Here is a 19,208-nt window from a genome sequence, read left to right as displayed (position 1 = left end):
TTATGAAAAAACAAAGTTGTCAAGTGGGATTTTAGGATGAGAAACTTACAGAACAACATACAGTATACAGAAGAATAACAGTTCAACATTACAAGGTTTGTTGAATAGCTGCATCATTAAAGAGGCTGTTTTCCATTTTATGAAAAGCTCATACTTGCTGCTGACTAATTAAATGCATTATTCAATGAACCTACTGGTTTTATAACATTGGCAAATCATTTAAGAACATTAACAGCACTTCTGGTTCCTCTTTTTTTTTTTAAAGTGCAAGTCCTCACTTATTCAGAGGTACAGTTTCATTTACACATATTTGTTTTTATAAATAGAGAAATTATATTTTTTTTGTAATTGTGGCTCCCAACAAAAACCTTCAAATTGTTTGACAAGTTCAATTTTTACCAGAATTTAACTGTAATTCCACATAGATGTAAAACATATATTACAATGCAATTCATGAACATGTACGCCAGCAAAACAGACGCTGAAAACACACTGCTGCAATTGAGCGTGTTCACCATGGAGTTGGTCAATCCTGTCATGACATTTGCAAGCAAGAAAAACAGCAGCTGATTCCTGCTGACAGCTTGAACGAGGCAGAGTCTGTCCATCTCTTCTCTTTTCTTCTCGGAGTCTGACGATTGCTTTTTATGCAGATTCCATGACAGCGGCAACGAGTCACAGCCTGACGTTCTTTTGGAAAACAGTAAAATCATATCGGCTGCAGCGAGGCATAACATAAAAAACAAGGACTGGGCAACACTCCACAGGCAGAAAGATAAATTAGCGAAGCGCCGAGACACTGGCTCCACAAAGGTCTGACATGGGTACAAAGCAGCGTAAAGCACAAGACTTCCCAACATGATGTTAAAAAGTGCTTTGAGCCACTCTCTAACCTGGGTTCTCGGCTGCATCACATAGAGTCCAATCTGAACTCCTGCCATGTAGATAGCCACATAGCCCACCACAGAGAAAATGCCCTCCTTGTTAGCGTGCAGGAGGTCCTTCTCTCTGTCATTGTTGTGGATAAGGAAAGCTTTAAGCTCTGTTGTCTCCAGAGCAAACTGATAAAGTCCACTGATCAGCAGGGAAAAGAGCCAGCACTGGCTGATTGGTAAAACAATCAAAACCATTGAAGCCACAACTTTCACAATTGCAAGTGTGAAGAAGAAGTTCCAGTGGACGCCGTATTCTGTCACATGCTCATGGTAGCCAGTCATTTTGACGGCCACTAGCCGTACCATGCCGAGAGCAACCAGGGGCCAGACTGACAGGAGCTGCTTGTAGAAATGATTCATCTTGGATCCAGAGACGTTCTTCCTCCGTGCTTCTGGACAGACGAGGGCATTCGCAAAGACATATGCTCCAACGCCAAAATCCATAACGCCTGTTCCATAGGTTTCTGTCTTAGCGTATCGCCTTGGGAAGACACTGAAGTCTACGGCGAGAATGCTGATAGCTGTTTTCACATTCACTAACACTCTAAAGATGGTGACAAAGGGAACCTGTTTGAATTGAACGTGACTCTGAAGGAAGGTGCTGACGGCGGACTGCGGGTGTCGAGCAGGAGGACTGTTGGTGCGGTAGATGTAGAAGATCGTGCAAGCCAGGACACAGGTTGAGATGAAGATGACATGGTGAAGAATGTCGCTCAGGACGGTGCAGGACAGGACGAGGGGGAGGATGAGCACAGAGAAGTCCAGAAGCAGGTGAGAAATCAGGGGAAGTGGCAGCGGGAGACTCCCTTTGGCCTGATGGTAGAGGATTAGGAGGAGTCCTCTGGTGATGAGGCAAAGGGGGGCGAGAAATGAGCCCAGCGCCACCTCCTGCAGACTGGTCCCATTGAGATTACTGACAAACGCTTCTTTCTGGTCCTTCTGAGACATGGCCTGCAAACATCACAAATCATTTTTCACTGTGTAATTTACACTTGGAAACCTTAAAAAAAATTCAGAACACAATGGCACCCATGATGAATTTAAAAAGGGATAAGGGTACACTTACTGATACAGAGTCTGAGATATAAAACCTATATAACCTGTTTAAACAGTATAGGTGTCACCTCATTACACCAACAATCCAAATCTAGATGTACTTATCATGCTAAGCAGTCTTTCTTTGCAGTCAATGGCCTACCCGCACAACAGCACTGGAAGAACAATGCAAACTCTCCAGGAGGTATTTTCACTTTCCCTGATAGTGGACTGTATCACTAACCCGTTTACCACGAGTTAAATCCACTAACTTCTCTAATCTTTACTGCGACGTTAAATGGCGTTAGGAAGCCAGTGGTTAGCAGTACTTACCACTGGTTTGTCTGTAAGGCGTGGGAGATGCAGGTTTATACACAGACCTGTTTTACTGCATTGCAAGTTGTAGTTGAATGAAGCAGCCGGTCCTAACCTGCCATGATGCTTTCAATAACATGAGAGAGCGCCTTCGTTTATTTCCGCGTTTGGGTCACATGTCGCATTCAAGAGTGCTCGGATTTCTAATAACTTCCGACCAACCTGGACTTCCTTTTTCTTATTGAAAGTATTGGGGGAAAATATTATTTGTATATTATTAATATGCGTTTTATTTATAAAATATATATATTTGTTTATATTACAACTGATCCTGTGATTATTAATGTCCGGAATTGGGGACACAAAAGGAACACTTTGACACTGGAAAAGGACAGAAGCAAATAAGCAAAAATAGGCAAAAGAGTACCATTTCATGCCACTGTGTCGGGTTCAGGGGTCAGTAACAAAAAAATAAATGCTACACTTAAAGTGAACTCGGGATTGTGATACTCTGTGATGTCCTCTATCTATCATTTAGGAGTATTGGTTTCTTGAGACTTCTTTATACTGAGCTCAAGGTCCACAGCAAATAGGCAGAAATAGCTATGAGACTGAAACTCAGTTTACCATAAATAAGGATAGTAAGGAAATATAGTTAACTAGTTAATTAAAGAGTATCTCGTTGTAGAGTTATAAACCAGCGCCGTGAATCATCAGGAAGAGGGCGGGAGTAAGTGTGTGGTTTGGGAGTTTGGAAGCTGTTTGGGAGGTGGTATTTTTTTCCTAGGACGGCGAAGTCGTTACCCGCCCTAGTGTGCCTCTGAATGGCTTACCCTGACATTCTTAACTTAATCTAACCAATCTCACTCCTCATACTTAAACGTAATCACCCAACCACCGAAGGCAACGAGTACTAGCCAATCAGAGGCAGAGTAGGGCGGGCGTTGAATTCACCTTCCTAGGATGGGAGGCAGTTGGACAGGGAACAGGCGGTTGGGAGGTTGTCCTTGTGGAATTCCTGACAGTAATGGAAAAAAGTTGACAGTAACTGAGGGGTAGAATCATGAAACAACGTCTTTATTAGAGTTATATATAGTTTTTTTTAATCAAAGCTGAGTTTTAAGACAGACAGGCTGACGTTAACGGTAAAATCAATGAGTTCTGCGACCGACCAACGCAACGTTGGAGTGGGACTCAACCATGGAGGGGCGACGGTAAGTGAGGACACCGAGCAGAGGTTTCCCCCTTTGCTTTGTAAAATCTAAACTTCAGTGTTTAAAGTTAAACTTAACGTGGAATACCCTTATCAATTTGTGCCGGCTCTCAGCTCTGATAGGCTGGTCCTTATTCAAACCTTTGTAATGTATTATGAAGGTAAATTGGTGACCGTTAACAATACAGCTGCTGTTGTTCGTGTAAATGTGCTCCAAGCAGCCGGTTATTATCAGTCAGTTTAAAATATAACATACAGACACGGTATACACAGACTGCTGTACTGTGTATATACCACTGGCTCTAAATAGCTAAATAATATCTTACGTAGTTGTCAGTTTGCCAGTATAAACAACAGCAGTCACTGAATTAACAGATTATTGACTTGAGTTTGGAATGACAACATCCCAGGGCTACTCAAAGAGGTGACCAATAACTTCAGAAATCACCTTTCTCATGTATTGTTTTATTCTTAAACCATACTGCATTAACATGTGACTTTATAGTGTTAATTGTATGCACTAGCTATGCCAAGCTATGCCAATTACATACAACTTATGTATGTCATGTATTGTGTACGCAGGATGTTATTAAGTACCATTAGCTATTAAATTAATGGCATCAAGAATGTAAACATGGTTTAATTGGCTTTACAGAATGATGAGATGTAGGTTACCTGGTATTGGATTAAATCTGTCTGCACAAATTTAGTACCTCAGTCTGTTGACAGTCCTCTGCCAGGCTGCAGGTACAGGCCACGTGATTGTGGCGGGATAAAGCAGACTTCCATTTATCAGGCTGAAGTGATTGTCGTGGATTGCATGGATTACACATGACACATTCAGCAAGAAGTGACTCTGCAAAAATGCAGGGAACAGTTACCTAATAAGACTGTGGGCCTTTGAAGTAAACCAACGCATCCATAAATATATCATACAATGTGAGAATTAATACTCGATTTACATATGTAATCTGATTTGTGATGTTTGACAGCAAAGTCAAGAATAAAAAGTTGAGATTTAATTGCTGAGCTGGAACGTTTTGGGGCGTTTCATAGTAGTAAAATATCTCCTTTCCCTGGCTTTTGTTATTTTCCTTATTGTGTCCTCCTTGTATTTAATTTGCATTATTTACAAGATGCAGATTTATTTCTCCAGACACACTGTCCTCTCTATGTGCGTCACATCACGTTTTGCCCCATCCTCACAGGTGAAAGGATTTGTCCAGAAAGCCTGTTCACCTGATCGGCCGCTCAATGACTCACTGGAAGGAGAACTTCAGGCCTTCCTCACCAACGAGGACCAACTCCACACCTATGACGACCTCACCAAAGTTAACCCAGTGACCCCGACGACAGGTAACGAGTAGGGCTACAACGTCACTGGAGATGATGGTGATAATGTCTGATGGTCAACGAAGTATGCAGATGTCATACATCTATCATTGCATGTCAATGAGGGTTTGATTTGTTGCATAAACTGTCTGTATTTACAGCCACAGTGTTTTCCAGCTTGTGTCACCTTGGTTTGCAGCATTTTCTCTGTATTGTTTACTCACGTTAAGATAAAATCTGTGTGGGTTGATAAACACAGCATTAATGCATTAATGGCTGCTATGCTGCCACCATGATAGGGAACAAGTTTCACTCAAGTTGCAAACCCAAGGACATGATTTCATCTTTGCTGAATGCCCCCAAAAACAACAACGTCCAGCCTCAGATTCTTTCATCATATATTTAAGGGTACCTAGTCACAGTCTGTACAACATTTTAACTGTCCGTTGTTTAAACATTTCCTGACATAAAAATGCAGTGTCAGAAGTGTTACGTAAGAAAAGATCAGTGTCACTTTTAGTTTCAGCCTGAGGGAGAAAATCAAACTTATTAACAGCAGAGGTCAGGACGGTCAGCATAGAGGAGTTTTTGTTCCAAAGGGATAATAATGTTACATCTACATCAAACCGTTTTAGAAGCACTACTAGGTTGTGGTGTGTGGCTAAAAGAATCTGTTCAGGTCAGATACATTTAGTCGTCTGGTTGTCTATCATCGTGTTGTTCATAATGTCACTTGGCATCTAGGTTTGGACAATGATTATACTACTAACAATGATTCTGCATCACCTGATTAACAGAGAGAATAATAACCACATTTGATTATTTCATCTTTTTGACCTTCCATCAGTGCCATTTAATTTTTAATCCAGTAATCTGTAAATATCTGCTTAATGATGTTTTAATGTTTTCCTCTGGCAGTGCTGAAATGCCTGCAGGCCAGGTACAGCGTGAAGGTGTTTTACACCAATGCTGGCTGCACTTTGGTGGCTCTGAACCCCTTCCAGCCCATACCGGACCTCTACTCTCTGGATGTGATGAAGGAGTATCACTGCGCTCCTCAGCCCCAGGTATTTATAACGTCACAACAATCTATCACTGTAATTAAGCTAATTTATGTATATTTCTCTGTAGGATTTTTAATTATGTTGAGGGATGTTGTGTAGTGGTGCAATTAATGCAGATCTTCAAAAAAAAAGTGTCAGTAAGGATCAATATTTCATAGAACACGTCAACCAAGCTGTTTTCTGCTCAGTTTAACGACTTCAAACATGAATCCTCCAGTTCCTTGTCTTTCCTGTTTTGTCAAACTCAAAGTCATGTACTTCTACCTGCAGCTGGGAAATTATCAGCATATTAATAGATCTGTATATTTTTGTCAACAGGAGTCCAAACCACATATTTTTATTGTGGCAGAAGAAGCCTACAGGAATGTGCAGGGTCAGGTGGAGCCAGTGAACCAGTCCTTGGTGGTCAGCGGTGAGAGCGGTGCAGGAAAGGTAACATGAGAATATATAATTAACATAACCTGCTTTATTAGTCAGCGTTTCCTCATGTCAGTTTAGTCTTCGTGTGATTCATGCCCTGGAAATTATGATTACAAACTGTATTTATTAACAAAACAGTGTTCATCATTTGTATCATTATTCTTTGCTCAGTGCAAACTCTTAAAGTCCCCTTCAATTCAAAAATGTGTTAAAAAATGTGTAATTTGAGTTTGACACTTGTTTTAAAGTTTCTCTGCTTTCACCTTTAATCCAAGTTTAACACATGTACCTACGAGCATGATTTGTGACATCAAGAGCTTGGAAGCCAATCGGGATCCAGTATATTATAATTATAACCTTTATTTAAACTCGAAAATCATTCAGGGTCGGCCCCAATTTACAATGATGTTGAGTATGATTAAATAATAAAAGATACAAAATAAAAGAAAACAATTAAAATAAGGATAATGCAGTTAATAAAGGAGACTAGATATTATAAACAAATCAATAAAAAAAACAAGTATATAGATAATAAAAGATATAAAACTTTCACAAGTGTGATGTGGGAAAAACCATATTAGACACAAACTATTAGCAGGATATTATAAGTATTATATTGCATGTCTTAAAACATGCCTGGAGAGGGTCTTGAGGGCAGTTTTGATGTTTGCATCTGTCTTCACTTCACTGACCGATGTAATAACGAAGCCATTCAATGTGAAGCCAGTTCATCTGCTGCTCTGAATGCCCTGTACTCTGGTCTACAGGAGAGGATGTGGCTTTTCACATTTTTGGCAGCAACAGTGGTTAAAAATCTGAGGATGGTGACAGAAGAAAAAACAATCTGTAAAATGGCCTTTTGATGGGTAGAAAGGATCTTTAGATGACTAATTATTTTTGTCAGGTTGAAGTGTACTTCTTAGCTGTGAATGAAGGATTTGTTTCTTTACAGACATGGACGTCTCGTTGCCTCATGAAGTACTACGCTACTGTGGCAGCCTCTTCCTCTGTGGTGAAGAGTCAGGGCACTGTAGAGAGGATAGAGAAGAGAGTGCTGGACTCCAACCCCATCATGGAAGCTTTTGGTAAGAGAACTAACAGCTGGTGTCTTGTAAAAAAAAAAAAAAGACACTGCTACTATGGACAGTCATTGAATCAAAATTTCAACCCTCCATGTAGGCAACGCCTGCACGCTACGAAACAACAACAGCAGTCGTTTTGGAAAGTACATCCAGCTCCAACTAGACAGGTACTAACAACTGACTCACTGCCTTCATCTTTACATGAGACCATCAGCTCACTTTCATGAAGCAGACTGCAGCATATGTAGGTCAGTTTAAACCATTCAACATTTTTTTGACATGAAGGTGTCAGATGTTAGTGGGAGCGTCTGTGCAAACCTATTTGCTGGAGAAGACCAGGGTGGCCTGCCAGCTGGCTAATGAGAGGAACTTTCACATCTTTTACCAGGTGAGTTAACAGACCCAGTCCAGTAAAAAATGCATATCTTCAAATTTGGTGATTTTGAATTATTTTTAAGTGTATATTCATAGGATATTCATAAGAAATCCTTTAAAAAAAACCATTAAATTATATGATAAAAAGCATTTCCGTAAAAGCTGAAAGAGTTATTTTTCATAGTTCATGAAAAGCACCAACAAATGATGCACATGAAGTATTTCATTTTCTTATTAACATTCCCACAGAGCTTAATGCTGAGTGTGTTGTTTTTTCAGATGATGAAAGGAGCCACAGAAGAGCAGAAAAAGGAGTGGATGATGCCTCAGGATCAACATTTTGCGTGGCTGCCAAATGTTGAAAAAACTATTGAGGGTCAGTCTTTATTTTTTATGTGCATTTTGTACTTTTTATCATTTCTTTTTATAGATTTTATTTGTTATTCTCACACGTAAAAACTGTTTGTTGAATGTTTTATAGAGGATTGTTTCCAGGAGACAGTCGAGGCGATGGTTCATCTGGGCATTGATACAGAAAGGCAGAGGCAAATATTCAGGGTAAGGTGTAAATCATCAACTTCTAATTCAGTTTTGTGTTATTCTTTCTTTCTGAGTAGAGCCTTTAATTTCCTCTGTTTATGCTGTGATGTATTACAGATATTAGCAGGGATTCTGCAGCTGGGGAATGTGAATTTCTGCTCTTCAGCGGACGAATCACACCTGTGTAACCTGGAGGAACAGTCGAAAGGTATTGGATGCGATTTAGTTTCAAGCGTTCAAATCCGATCCACTGTCTGAGTGCTTGAAATCTCTTTGATCAGAAATGTCAGGCTGTTATAAACGATCAAGGGATTTGTTGTGTAAGATGTCATTCAGATTGTACTTCTCTGTGTCATGCTAAATTCCGTGACATCACCCTGCTCCATTAGAGTCCATGCAGAGGGCTGCTGAGCTGCTGCTCGTCCCTGCTGTGGAGCTGCAGTCCTGTTTAACTGTGAGGATGCTAAAAGCTGGGAAGCAAAGTGTGCTCAAGCCCTGCTCCCAGGCCGAGTGCAGCGTCAGGAGAGACTGTCTGGCAAAGACCATCTACGCACAGTAAGAACAAGGATTTTTATCAACAAATAATACATCAGCTTGTCAGACTGGGATGATATTTTGTGGAAAAAGTGCTCTTTGTTGGGGCCTGACTGACCGATTTTAAGGGCCGATGTCATTACAGATATTAGTGAGAAATTTTTTTTCAATATCGATATATTGGCTGATAATCTAATGTACAAAATATATACATAAACACAAATTTTTTAATAAAAAAATGTTTTGTAATGATCCTTCAAATTTTAGTTATCAAACACTTGTGACAAAGATATGTAATGGAGGCCATGATATTTAACATTTTAACATAAACTTTTTAAATTCCCATTGGTGATTACTGTTTCAGTGCATTTTTGTATACAATAATTATAATTAACAAAAACATTTATATATTAAACTTGAATTAAGACAAATGATCAAATATACAGAAAATGCTGCCTATAAAACTAATGAAAAATAATAATATTGGCACGTATTTATCGATGCTCATATCTGTCATAGGTCAATATCGGCTGACCAATATATTCTCTACCGGTCGTGCTGGAGCTTGTTTTTGTTGCGTGTACAAAGACTGTTGTCACCAAACACTTAAATGTGAAACCATCATATCTTTTTTGTTTACAGTACACAGAGAGGGAGACATGTCTGTTTATCACTGTTTATTACTTATAAAGTCTCCATCTTTTGGATTAAGTGTGGGTTTTCTGCCTTTTTTTCCCTACAGATTATTTGAGTGGCTGGTTACATTCATCAACAACAGCATATGTGCTGACCAATCCACCTGGTGCAACTTCATAGGTACAAGCATTCTTTTCTTTCACCACACTGAACTACCGCAGAGCTGCAACGATTATTCAATTCACTGATGAGTTGATTTACAGAATATGAATCTGCAACTGATTTATTTAGTGATAATATTTTCGGCCATTCTACCAGCAAAAATCCCAAACAGTCTCTGGTTCTGGCTTTTTCATTGAGTTGTATAACAGTCACTTGGATATCTTCTTCTGGTTCTGGACTGTTCTAACAAAACAAGCAAACAAGCTGTCGCTGTAGGCTCTAAAAAAATTGGGAATGACTATTATTAAAAAAATATTTCATCTCAGTTGAGAAAATAATCAGCAGATAAACTCATAATACATTTCATTCTTTGCAGCCCTTCACATCTGTGAGCAGCTTCTTTTTATAAACTCACACAGAAACTCATCAAATTCAAATAAGCTTTATTGGTATGACATATCAGAAATCTATATTGCCAGAGCAGTACAGAAGATTACTAACACTCACCTCTGTGATCTCCAGGAGTTCTAGACGTGTACGGGTTCGAGTGTTTCCAGATCAATAACCTGGAGCAGCTGTGCATCAACTACGCCAACGAGAAACTCCAGCAGCACTTTGTGGCCCATTATCTCAGAGCTCAGCAGGTAGCGTCTATTGGTTTTCTGTTTCCTGTGAAGACTTCCCAAGTTCCCAGACTTTAGACTTTAGTGTTTATGAAATCTCCTTCCTTCCCTGTGATGTTAAAAACAGACTTTGTACTTGACTGTATGTTTATATGTGCTTCTCCCAGGAGGAATATGTGTCAGAGGGGCTGGAGTGGTCCTTTGTCAAATACCAAGACAACCAAAGATGTCTGGACCTCCTAGAGGGCAGCCCCATCAGTGTGTTTTCTCTTCTAAATGAGGTGTGCTGGTCATTTTTTTGCTTAACACAAACATTGATTCATTCATTATTAAATATATTTGTTTACACTCAGTGGATAATCAACTTTTCACCCTTCTGTCCTGTAGGAGAGTCGTCTTAATCGCGCCTCAGACGCCCAGACATTCAGGATCCGTTTGGAGAAGGAGCTCTGTGATAACGCTAACATCAGCTGGGATAAGTTCAGCAAGGAGCCACACTTCACCGTGGCCCATTACGCCGGCAAAGTCAACTACCAGATCCAGGGCATGGTGGAGAAAAACAAGGTGTGTAAGAAGAGCATTTTAAACTGTTCAGAACAGCTCACAGCAGTTTCCCCCCCTCACCCTCTGCTGGATTTTATGTTCAAGGACCCGGTGCCGCCAGAGCTCATAGGTCTGCTTCAGAAAGCCGACAACCCCCTGCTCCAGCAGATCTTCGCTGACAAGGAATCTGACAACTCACCTACGAAGGGGCTCAGCAAAGTCACTGTGGTCTCCAAGTTCAAGGTGCCTTTATAATTATGGTTACAGCCGCTTGTTGGGGCATGTAGAGTTCCTCCTGGGAGGGTTTAATCTTGGCATTGATGATGTTGGTGTCCCTATTTTAGAACTCTCTGGAGAGCCTGATGAAAATCCTGCACAACACGACTCCTCACTACACTCGCTGCATCAAACCAAACCCAGACTGCAAGCCGCTGACCTTCAAGAAGGAGGAGGTAGATGTTCCCCATTTTTAATCTGGTGGAGTTATTATTATATATTCTGTGTCCACAAAAGAGAAAGATCTTATATGTAATGAGGATATTTCTTGTCTGTTGTCAGGTGATCATGCAGTTGGAGGCCTGTGGGATTGTGGAGACCATACATATCAGTGCTGCTGGCTTTCCAATAAGGTGAAATATCCTCTCTTTGCTTTATTCTTCATATATTGCTGCATTGCTCTTAGATTTTATAGAACTTGTCATTTCCTTTTGTGCAGAATTCCTTTCAAAAGCTTCATTCAACGTTATGGACTGATTCGATCGAAATACTCAAAGCTCAACTCAGGGACTCCTAGTGTTGGTAAGTACAGTTTGTTGCTGGATCTATTTGACGTCAAATTTGCCATGTTTCCTATGGGGCAAACAGTGATTTTATTTCCTCTCTTTAGGTCTGCTGGTTTATTCTCCTTTTACTACACTAGTCCTCTTAGTAAATCTGCTCCTCAGCTCTCTGCTCTCCTTGGGGACTTTTCAATTTGGTGTCTAAAAACTGGAATTTCTAACAAAAATTGCAACTTCTTATGAACTTTCCAGGTAAATGCATGCATGTCTGACTGTCGGAGCTCACTTTGCTTTTCCTTCATGTTTCTTTACTCACTTTTTATCACTGCATGCTTCAACTATAATATTTGTCCTAACCCACTTTTCTGTTGCTTTTTATGCTCAAGGAACCTGCTCACTAATCCTGAGTGCTGTCAATATTTTGTTAGAATTCTTCACATCTTCTCTGTCTTCATATGCACTTGCATGTTTCAATGTTTTAAAGATTCCATGAACTCACGGTAATCACATTGGTTTGTGTGGAAGCTGTGCTGTTGATCATGATGGATTTCTCACGCTGACAAACTGTCAAACAAACACTGTGTGGTAAAACTGAATCTCTGTAGTTGGATTGCGGCTCAGCCTTTGCTTGAATTATATGACTCATCCTTAACTCTGTCTATGTCCTGATTGTCTTTCTGTCTCAGACGCGGAGGCCGACAGCGTTGATGCTTCACAAGAGGTGGAGGAGCTCCTCAGGATGGTGTTACAATACCAAACTTTTGAAAAACAGAGTTCATTGGTGCACTGTGGAAGGACTAAAGTTTTTCTCACTCAGTTGATGGTCAGTTATTTATACACTCATGCATTCTCACACATCATTTAAAGTGTTTGTATGTATAACTTAGTTTAAAAAAATGCATGTCTGGTCGCATTGTGCTTAGCGGGGCTGTAAATGTTTAATGACTTATCAGGAGTCTGGTCTTTTTCTGGAGTACTGACCTGCCTGGCTCTGTCCCACAGCTAGATTTGCTGGAAGGTCAGAGGGGGAAGATCCTCTCTCAATGTGCCTTCTCCATTCAGTGCTGCTGGCTGAGGTTCCAGCGACGCAGACGCCACGTCCGACAGCAGTCTGCCACTCTGATCCAAGCAGGTAAACTCTTAATGCCCCGGTGAGTCTGATAAGCACAGCTCTGTGCCCTGGCTGCCACTGCGTGAGTGTGCTGGCATTGACCTGACTGTGTGGCCAACAGGATTCAGCTGGCAGAATCTGTAAACACTGTTTGTTGGCAGACACTGTTTATCCCCTTCAGAAGCAACAAAAGCTGTCAAGCACAATCACAGCTCATCTGATTAACTGTTGATGACAGATGTTCTTTTCATACTTCCTTCTGAATGGGAATATGTTAATATTTCTCTCTACATTGTTTCAAACAATGGTTTGATGTTGAATGTGTGTTATGCTTCCTGCAGCTGTGCGGTCTTGGCTCGTCAGGAAGCAGGTCAAGAGATGGAACAGAGCAGCGTCAGTCATCCAAAGCACCTGGAGGAAGTGGACGGTGAGATTTGGAGACATTTCATAAGGAGTTGTGAGTAATATGAATTCATATGAATGATGTGTAAATGACTGTTTTGTTTTTGGTTGCAGGCTGCATTGAAATCCTTGGCCGAGGCAGAATTGGACGACGCAAAGGACATGGTGGGGGAGGAGGAGATACCACCATTGAATCCTGTTATCAGGGAGCGGGGCTCGGTGCAGCTCTCCAGCATCCCAGAGCCCGTCACAGTGCGAGGGTGGCCCATGGGGCTGGCTCTGGCCTCGGCCCCGTCCATCACCGTGTCTCTGACGGCCACTGGTTTCCAGAAGATGATGTCTGTCATGGCCTCCCTTAACCTGCCCTCCAGGAAAGGGGAGTACAAGGTGGAGACCAACCAGTACACACAGGGGGTGGCCTCCATACGGGCTCAACCCAAGGTGAGAGCACATCCACACTAGTTCTGTTATATCTCCTGAATGATTTTTTCAGGCGAGTGTTTTTAAGATTGTTCTCTTGACATTCTTTTTTTCTCTGCCTTTTTTTACTCAGGGATCCGTAAAGCTGCACTGTCAGCGATCTCCACTTCTCTATGCTGATAGAAAGCCAGGGAAGAAGACTGAAGTGACAGGGTTCAATGAGATCCTGCTAGAGAAAACTTTATAAGAGTTCCCTCTTTGGATAACACTAAAGCCTGATTTCATGGAGTTAGATAAAGGATCATTTGACACAGAGTTGCTTTAGCAGTGAAGCAGCTGCCCGTCTACAATCTGACACCGAGGGAACTGATGCATCGTTATGTATCATGTTGTTGCATCTAACTTTAAAATGATCATTTACGTCTCAAATTGACTTTAAGGGTGCCAAAGTTTGTCTGTATTATACAAGGATGCAGTCACCTGCACCCTTGCATAATAATTTCTGTGTCAGGAGGTCAGGTGAGATAATGCAGTGTACCCTGAACTTGGCCTTATTTAGGCCTCAGAGACTCAAAAATCATCTTGAAATTTAAAAGTCTCAGTTATTAGTCTGTCCACTGTTCCTCTACATCCGAGATGGGGCAGATAACATTTTGTCAACCATTTTTAGAATATGTGTCATGTGTCCCATTAACAGAAAACCACGAATGAGACGTGAGTCAGGATCACTGCATGACAAACAATTTTTAGTCTTTAGTCCATATCTGGAATTATGGCACAATCTCAGCACCTTTTTAAAAAGACAGGACGGCAAGTTTTTGTCTCATTGTTGCCTTTTTGGAACATTTGACTGTTTGATAGAAGTATTGGGCCTCTGACAAGTGCCTTCCTTAAAATCTACTCAAATCACAGAATGAGCTGTTAGTACATGTATTTATTTAACCATGATTATTTATGTGTAAAAACACACTGCTGATTCATTTGAAGATGTCAACACAACATCTAGCATTCATGTTAAGTGTGGTTTATGCTGGGAGAGGTAAGTAATTAAGTATTGCACATGTAAAGCGCATATTGCACATTAAAACCACACATCTGCAAACAAACAACTGCAACAGATGGACGCAGAGTCAAAAACAAGCATTACTGATGTGAAACAGGGAAAAGGAGGAACACAGGTTTGTTCAAACTGCTGCTTTTTGTTTGATCAATATAATATGCACATCCTCTATCTATGCTAATCAGCTGCAATCCAAAGCTGTGTACTATGTAACATACCAAAGTCTTTTTATGCTAGTGTTCTATGGAAACACTTATTTTGTTGTTATAGCTATAAAGCTTTGATGTTCATACTTTGAATATTAGAAGTGATGCTGCATGTCAAGCAGTACCTCATATACGCTTACCACTGATATTTACTCTCCTAGCTTTTCATTCATCACATTATGGATATCCATAGGGACCAGCTTCGTTGACTCGTAGCATATCATTTATTTGCTGGATAATTCTTTTTTCACCACTATATCATGTAAATGTGTGTCAGGGACATTATGACAGTATATCATTTGCAATCTGTATACTTTAACCAACCATTTTTGTCTGTGGTACCATTGGGGATCAGTGTACACGAACTTGAAGTGTGTCGATATTTAAATGACGTGTTTTGTTGAAATAAATGTCACTTTATTAAAAGCTTGTTTAAATTTGAACTGCAACTCAAACTTTGCATGTGATCAGCTGTTTGACAACACTGTCACCACTCAGGAATTGATGTAAGTATTTATTTCAACACTATATACATACTGTAACATGACGAGGCACAGGAGTGGAGGTTAAATCAACAAAAATTACAGTAATTACACAATAGGTGAGGCACAATGTGGCCTATTCCAAGACATTTTATATTTAAAAATATAACGCCCCAACACAAAAAAAACCTGTTTTACAAATCACCATTTGTCACTGATTGTGCTTGATTTTCTACAATTTTCAAACACTGATCTGAAAACTCGCCAAACAGAGGCTCCTGCATGGCAGCCCTCATCGCATTGTCTCTCGTGTCTGAGCTGTCAATGGACTGTAATAACTGCCTCAGATGTGGGTTGCAAAGAAGATCTCTGAGCTCTTTTGATTGACCTGAAAAAAAAAGAGAAAGTAAAGACCTACAGCTGACTTTTTTGAAGACTTAATTAGTGTTGGATAAAGAGACATTGGGTGCTGTCAGAAGCATTGAAGGAAAAAAATGAAAGGTTAATTAATACCTAACAGCTGGAGTCTCTGCAGAGGCACCTTGTCAGTGACGTCATCCTCATGCAGAAGATCTTCAACACTCCACGGCTCTGCAGAAACGGTAAAGCAAAAGGAGCTTTTCACACAGCATCAGAAAATCATGAAGGCTGAATTCTGGTGGTCATTCAATCTCTGCTTCTAATGCCATACAGCTGTATTTCACATGATATGATCTGCGATTTAATCCTGGCTAGTGACAAATTTGAATATAATTGAGCACAATTTTGACAACTTTAATTACTATTTTCCACAAATTCAAATGTTAAACTCGTCCTCACACTCTACCTCAGTGTAATGTGGAAATTGAAATCTAGATAAAAACAGCAGCATTTTGTTTATCACTTTTCTATACATAGCAATTGTTCCCAATAAGAAGTCACAGAAATGATGAGAGCAACATCATACCAGCGTTTAAAGCAGGCTTCACTTCAGAAGCTTCAGCAGTGGGTGGGAGCTGTTGAGCAGGAAGGCAAGTGTCTACGGAGAGAAATTAGATGGGGGGTCAGTGGATGATTAACAGTGTAATATTGTAGGACCACAGCTTTGTTTACACATAATACAACTATAACAGTTAAACACTGAGATCAAGCTAATTTACCTTTGTGCCTCTTGTAGCAGCCAAGTGAACAACTACAACAGAAAAATATGATTAATGTATCTTGTACATACAAATAATGGCTGAATCAAGGTAAAACACATTGACATCAGTAATATGTTTATACATGTTTAAATAGGCGATTCCATTTAGTAGTAAGCAATTAGAACTGTGTGACATTAATACAGTAACAGAAAACAATTAGGCATCATAAGTAAAGAAAACTTAGATTTATGGATGTGAAATTTTATGTTATGTACATACATAAGTCTACATAATAGCTTAATGGGGAGAAAAAATATGGATCATTTAGATTATTTTGCTGCCATAAGAGCCTGTTGATGAAACGGTGGTACTTTGGTTTAATCATTAATACGTAGTAATACAAACTGCAGGCTTCCCGTTATTCTAAAAATATTTTATGGCATGAAACACCAAAAGGACTCTAATCCATTTTAATTAAAAAAGGTATAGATCAAAGTCCAGTATCTCTGTGCCACCTTCACCTTTCGGACCTGAAAATCTCCTTTATTTTTCAAAGTGTATTTATTTCCTTGGAAAGGGCAGTGTGTAAAAATTTGTGGCATTTACAAAAACGGACTTGGCAGAAATGTAATGCAATGTTTAGTATTTTTTAAACGGTGTATAAGAAGAATGAGAACTAAGAATAGTTAGCCCGCCATGTTGCACCATCATATTTCTACAGTAGCCCTAAACAGACACACCAAACACTGGCTCTAGATAGCGCCTTTTTATTTTATGTGTGTTTTTCATTGGTTTGTTAGGTTTAGGCATGAGGAGTGAGATTGACAGGTCCTCTTTGGTTAGTGCTAGATTGGATGGGCCAGAGGAACAATTTGCAAAACCAATGAGATTTGTACACTAACCTTAACCTTAAACTGGACTGACTACTACATTCACAAGTAGTAGTCAGTTTGGCCCATCCCATCTAGCATTTACTTCTTCCATGCAAGCCTTCCTCCTTCCATGCAAGCCACCATATTACACCACCAAGTTTTTACAGTAGCCCAAAAAAGACAAACCATACACAAGACCATTTGTGTTTTTCGTGCCCCCCGTAGGCTCTACAACACAAAGGGGAGGCTGAGGGGAGGGCTATTAACTTGGTTGCAATCTGCAACTTCACCACTAGATGCCACTGAATCCTACACAATGGTCCTTTCACGCATATGTATAAATCTGTTCGTAATATTCTTATTCTTAATATTTAGATGGAAAAGTTATCTTGTTTTAAAGGTTGTAGAGCAACTGTCACGTTTCACATGAGTATCTAACGTTATGTTGTAGTTGTGCTAACTCGTAGCCCAGCTTTAGCTTCTATCATTCGATATTATACTTTTTAATTAAGTCTTACACATTTAATGGTGTACCAAAGCTGTGGAAAGTCGTCTTACAATATATTAACCACTGTGTGTGGATTCTTCATGCTCATATAACTGTTTTAACTAACGAGTAACACCATAAAAACTAGCCAAACAAACCAGAAGCTAACTACCCAGCTGACAGAAAGCTAACGTCACTTACTATCTGATTTTGCAGGCCGGACATCTGTATTTAGGTGTGTGTTCGGCGCACACGCTGCAGAGATGCATCTTAGAGGATAAAAGGAATCAAATAAACCAGTATACAGTTGATTTCTACTTCACACGTGTGGAATACAGGAAAAGGCGTAATACCACTTCCTGATAACATTCTTTCAAAATAAAAGCAGGTAAATTCAGCCAAGAATAAAAATAAAAGTCACACTATAACAAAACATTGACACAATGGAAACACTGATGGTGTAAGATTAATGTTGTCATTCATCATTTATGTTTCAATCAGTTTCAGTCCGATTTACTAGAAGCTTCTAATGATAATACTTCATAAAATGACAGCTTCATTGAAATATGCAAAGATTGTGGGAAGGTTTCATCTTTTAACAAGGATTTGTTATACTGTTAACCCTGCCAGTTGATTTTGGAATTCATGGGGTGCATAAAGGGTTTTGAGTAATTCTTTATTCCTTATTATACATACATCTACTGCCTAAAGAGCTGGGTGAAAGCTAGGGTGGATAGCAGTTAGTGTCACAGTTAAGTCAAGTTAAAACCCAAATGGCTCATATCAGTAAACTGCCCCTTGACCTTAGTGTATGGATGTGCATGTCACTCCTCTGGGATTAAAAGGGAAGCAGCAAGCCCTCACCCTCACTCCCAGACAAAACACTTGACACCAACAGGAAAGATAATTCATAGAGAGCAGGAAGAAAGCTGGCACCACTGATCTCGTAAAGGAAAATGAGAAAGGCTAGATGCTATTTTTACACAAACTATAAAAATACAACTTGTAAAGCAGCATATGTTAACCAGAATTACATCATTTGTATTAAAAACTAAACTAGATAATAAACTAGACATTGTTTTTATGTTCAGGTCTGAGCAATAGAAATAAAACAATCCATGTTAGTTAAGTAACATCTTTTTTTTATTGAATTAAAATACAGTACAACATCTCTTGCACCAACAGAAATGACTATATATATATATGTCTATCTATGTCGATATATATTTAATCAAGCACACACCACTGACCTATTTACCTATATAACATAAACTATGCTTGCACAGCTGTAACTTGAGAGTAGCAGGTCCTGTTTCAGGGCAAAGTACGGAATGGACAGCTGTCTCGTGACTGATTACTGGGCATATTCCTGATGTCACAACGCCCCATTCACATCATTCACGTGGGTCAGGAAAGGTAAAGACACTTGGCCACAGTCAACATCGGATATCAAACGTAG

The 19,208-nt window shown here is 39.9% G+C and overlaps 3 protein-coding genes across 4 annotated transcripts; 1 reads left to right on the top strand and 2 right to left on the bottom strand.

Annotated features, from left to right (window-relative positions):
• Nucleotides 1–99: 99 nt before the first annotated feature.
• Nucleotides 100–2,432, bottom strand: pigw (phosphatidylinositol glycan anchor biosynthesis, class W). Its single transcript, XM_062433549.1, has 2 exons — nucleotides 2,304–2,432; nucleotides 100–1,886 (listed from the first exon to the last, which is right to left on the bottom strand). Exon 2 carries the CDS (start codon nucleotides 1,881–1,883, stop codon nucleotides 396–398), a length of 1,488 nt encoding a protein of 495 aa, XP_062289533.1. The 5' UTR covers nucleotides 1,884–1,886; nucleotides 2,304–2,432; the 3' UTR covers nucleotides 100–395.
• An 802-nt stretch (nucleotides 2,433–3,234) lies between these two features.
• LOC133994617 (unconventional myosin-XIX) lies at nucleotides 3,235–15,124 on the top strand. 2 transcript variants are annotated; one of them, XM_062433952.1, is made up of 24 exons: nucleotides 3,235–3,499; nucleotides 4,707–4,854; nucleotides 5,749–5,897; nucleotides 6,213–6,326; nucleotides 7,267–7,399; nucleotides 7,494–7,563; nucleotides 7,682–7,784; nucleotides 8,051–8,147; nucleotides 8,253–8,329; nucleotides 8,429–8,519; nucleotides 8,701–8,866; nucleotides 9,588–9,661; nucleotides 10,166–10,287; nucleotides 10,437–10,547; nucleotides 10,654–10,830; nucleotides 10,915–11,052; nucleotides 11,154–11,261; nucleotides 11,368–11,438; nucleotides 11,525–11,607; nucleotides 12,275–12,411; nucleotides 12,591–12,720; nucleotides 13,041–13,126; nucleotides 13,216–13,542; nucleotides 13,655–15,124. In XM_062433952.1, exons 1-24 carry the CDS (start codon nucleotides 3,440–3,442, stop codon nucleotides 13,766–13,768), a joined length of 2,886 nt encoding a protein of 961 aa, XP_062289936.1. In that variant the 5' UTR covers nucleotides 3,235–3,439; the 3' UTR covers nucleotides 13,769–15,124. The 2 variants fall into 2 exon arrangements, with proteins under 2 accessions (XP_062289936.1, XP_062289935.1); XM_062433951.1 differs by having other exon boundaries at nucleotides 10,434–10,547.
• A 229-nt stretch (nucleotides 15,125–15,353) lies between these two features.
• Nucleotides 15,354–18,067, bottom strand: znhit3 (zinc finger, HIT-type containing 3). The gene is made up of 5 exons (XM_062433950.1): nucleotides 17,951–18,067; nucleotides 16,409–16,440; nucleotides 16,216–16,287; nucleotides 15,783–15,860; nucleotides 15,354–15,657 (listed from the first exon to the last, which is right to left on the bottom strand). The coding sequence occupies exons 1-5, from the start codon at nucleotides 18,016–18,018 to the stop codon at nucleotides 15,464–15,466; spliced, it is 444 nt and encodes a 147-aa protein (XP_062289934.1). The 5' UTR covers nucleotides 18,019–18,067; the 3' UTR covers nucleotides 15,354–15,463.
• Between the last annotated feature and the right edge of the window lie 1,141 nt (nucleotides 18,068–19,208).

The sequence above is a fragment of the Scomber scombrus genome, chromosome 14 (genome assembly GCF_963691925.1).
Source record: "Scomber scombrus chromosome 14, fScoSco1.1, whole genome shotgun sequence".
Classification (NCBI taxonomy): domain Eukaryota; kingdom Metazoa; phylum Chordata; class Actinopteri; order Scombriformes; family Scombridae; genus Scomber; species Scomber scombrus.
Note: the sequence above shows the minus strand (reverse complement) of the source record. Positions and strands in the feature narration are given on the sequence as shown.

Bases quoted from the DNA above. Each gene is read 5' to 3' on its own strand.
- pigw (XM_062433549.1), bottom strand. From the start codon at position 1,883: ATGTCTCAGAAGGACCAGAAAGAAGCGTTTGTCAGTAATCTCAATGGG.
- LOC133994617 (XM_062433951.1), top strand. From the start codon at position 3,440: ATGAGTTCTGCGACCGACCAACGCAACGTTGGAGTGGGACTCAACCAT. The intron at 6,327-7,266 runs GTAACATGAGAA...GTTTCTTTACAG, and splicing joins GTGAGAGCGGTGCAGGAAAG to ACATGGACGTCTCGTTGCCT. The intron at 10,831-10,914 runs GTGTGTAAGAAG...TTTATGTTCAAG, and splicing joins GCATGGTGGAGAAAAACAAG to GACCCGGTGCCGCCAGAGCT.
- znhit3 (XM_062433950.1), bottom strand. From the start codon at position 18,018: ATGCATCTCTGCAGCGTGTGCGCCGAACACACACCTAAATACAGATGT. The intron at 16,288-16,408 runs GTAAATTAGCTT...TTCTCTCCGTAG, and splicing joins CTGCTACAAGAGGCACAAAG to ACACTTGCCTTCCTGCTCAA. The intron at 15,861-16,215 runs GTATGATGTTGC...CCGTTTCTGCAG, and splicing joins GAAGCCTGCTTTAAACGCTG to AGCCGTGGAGTGTTGAAGAT.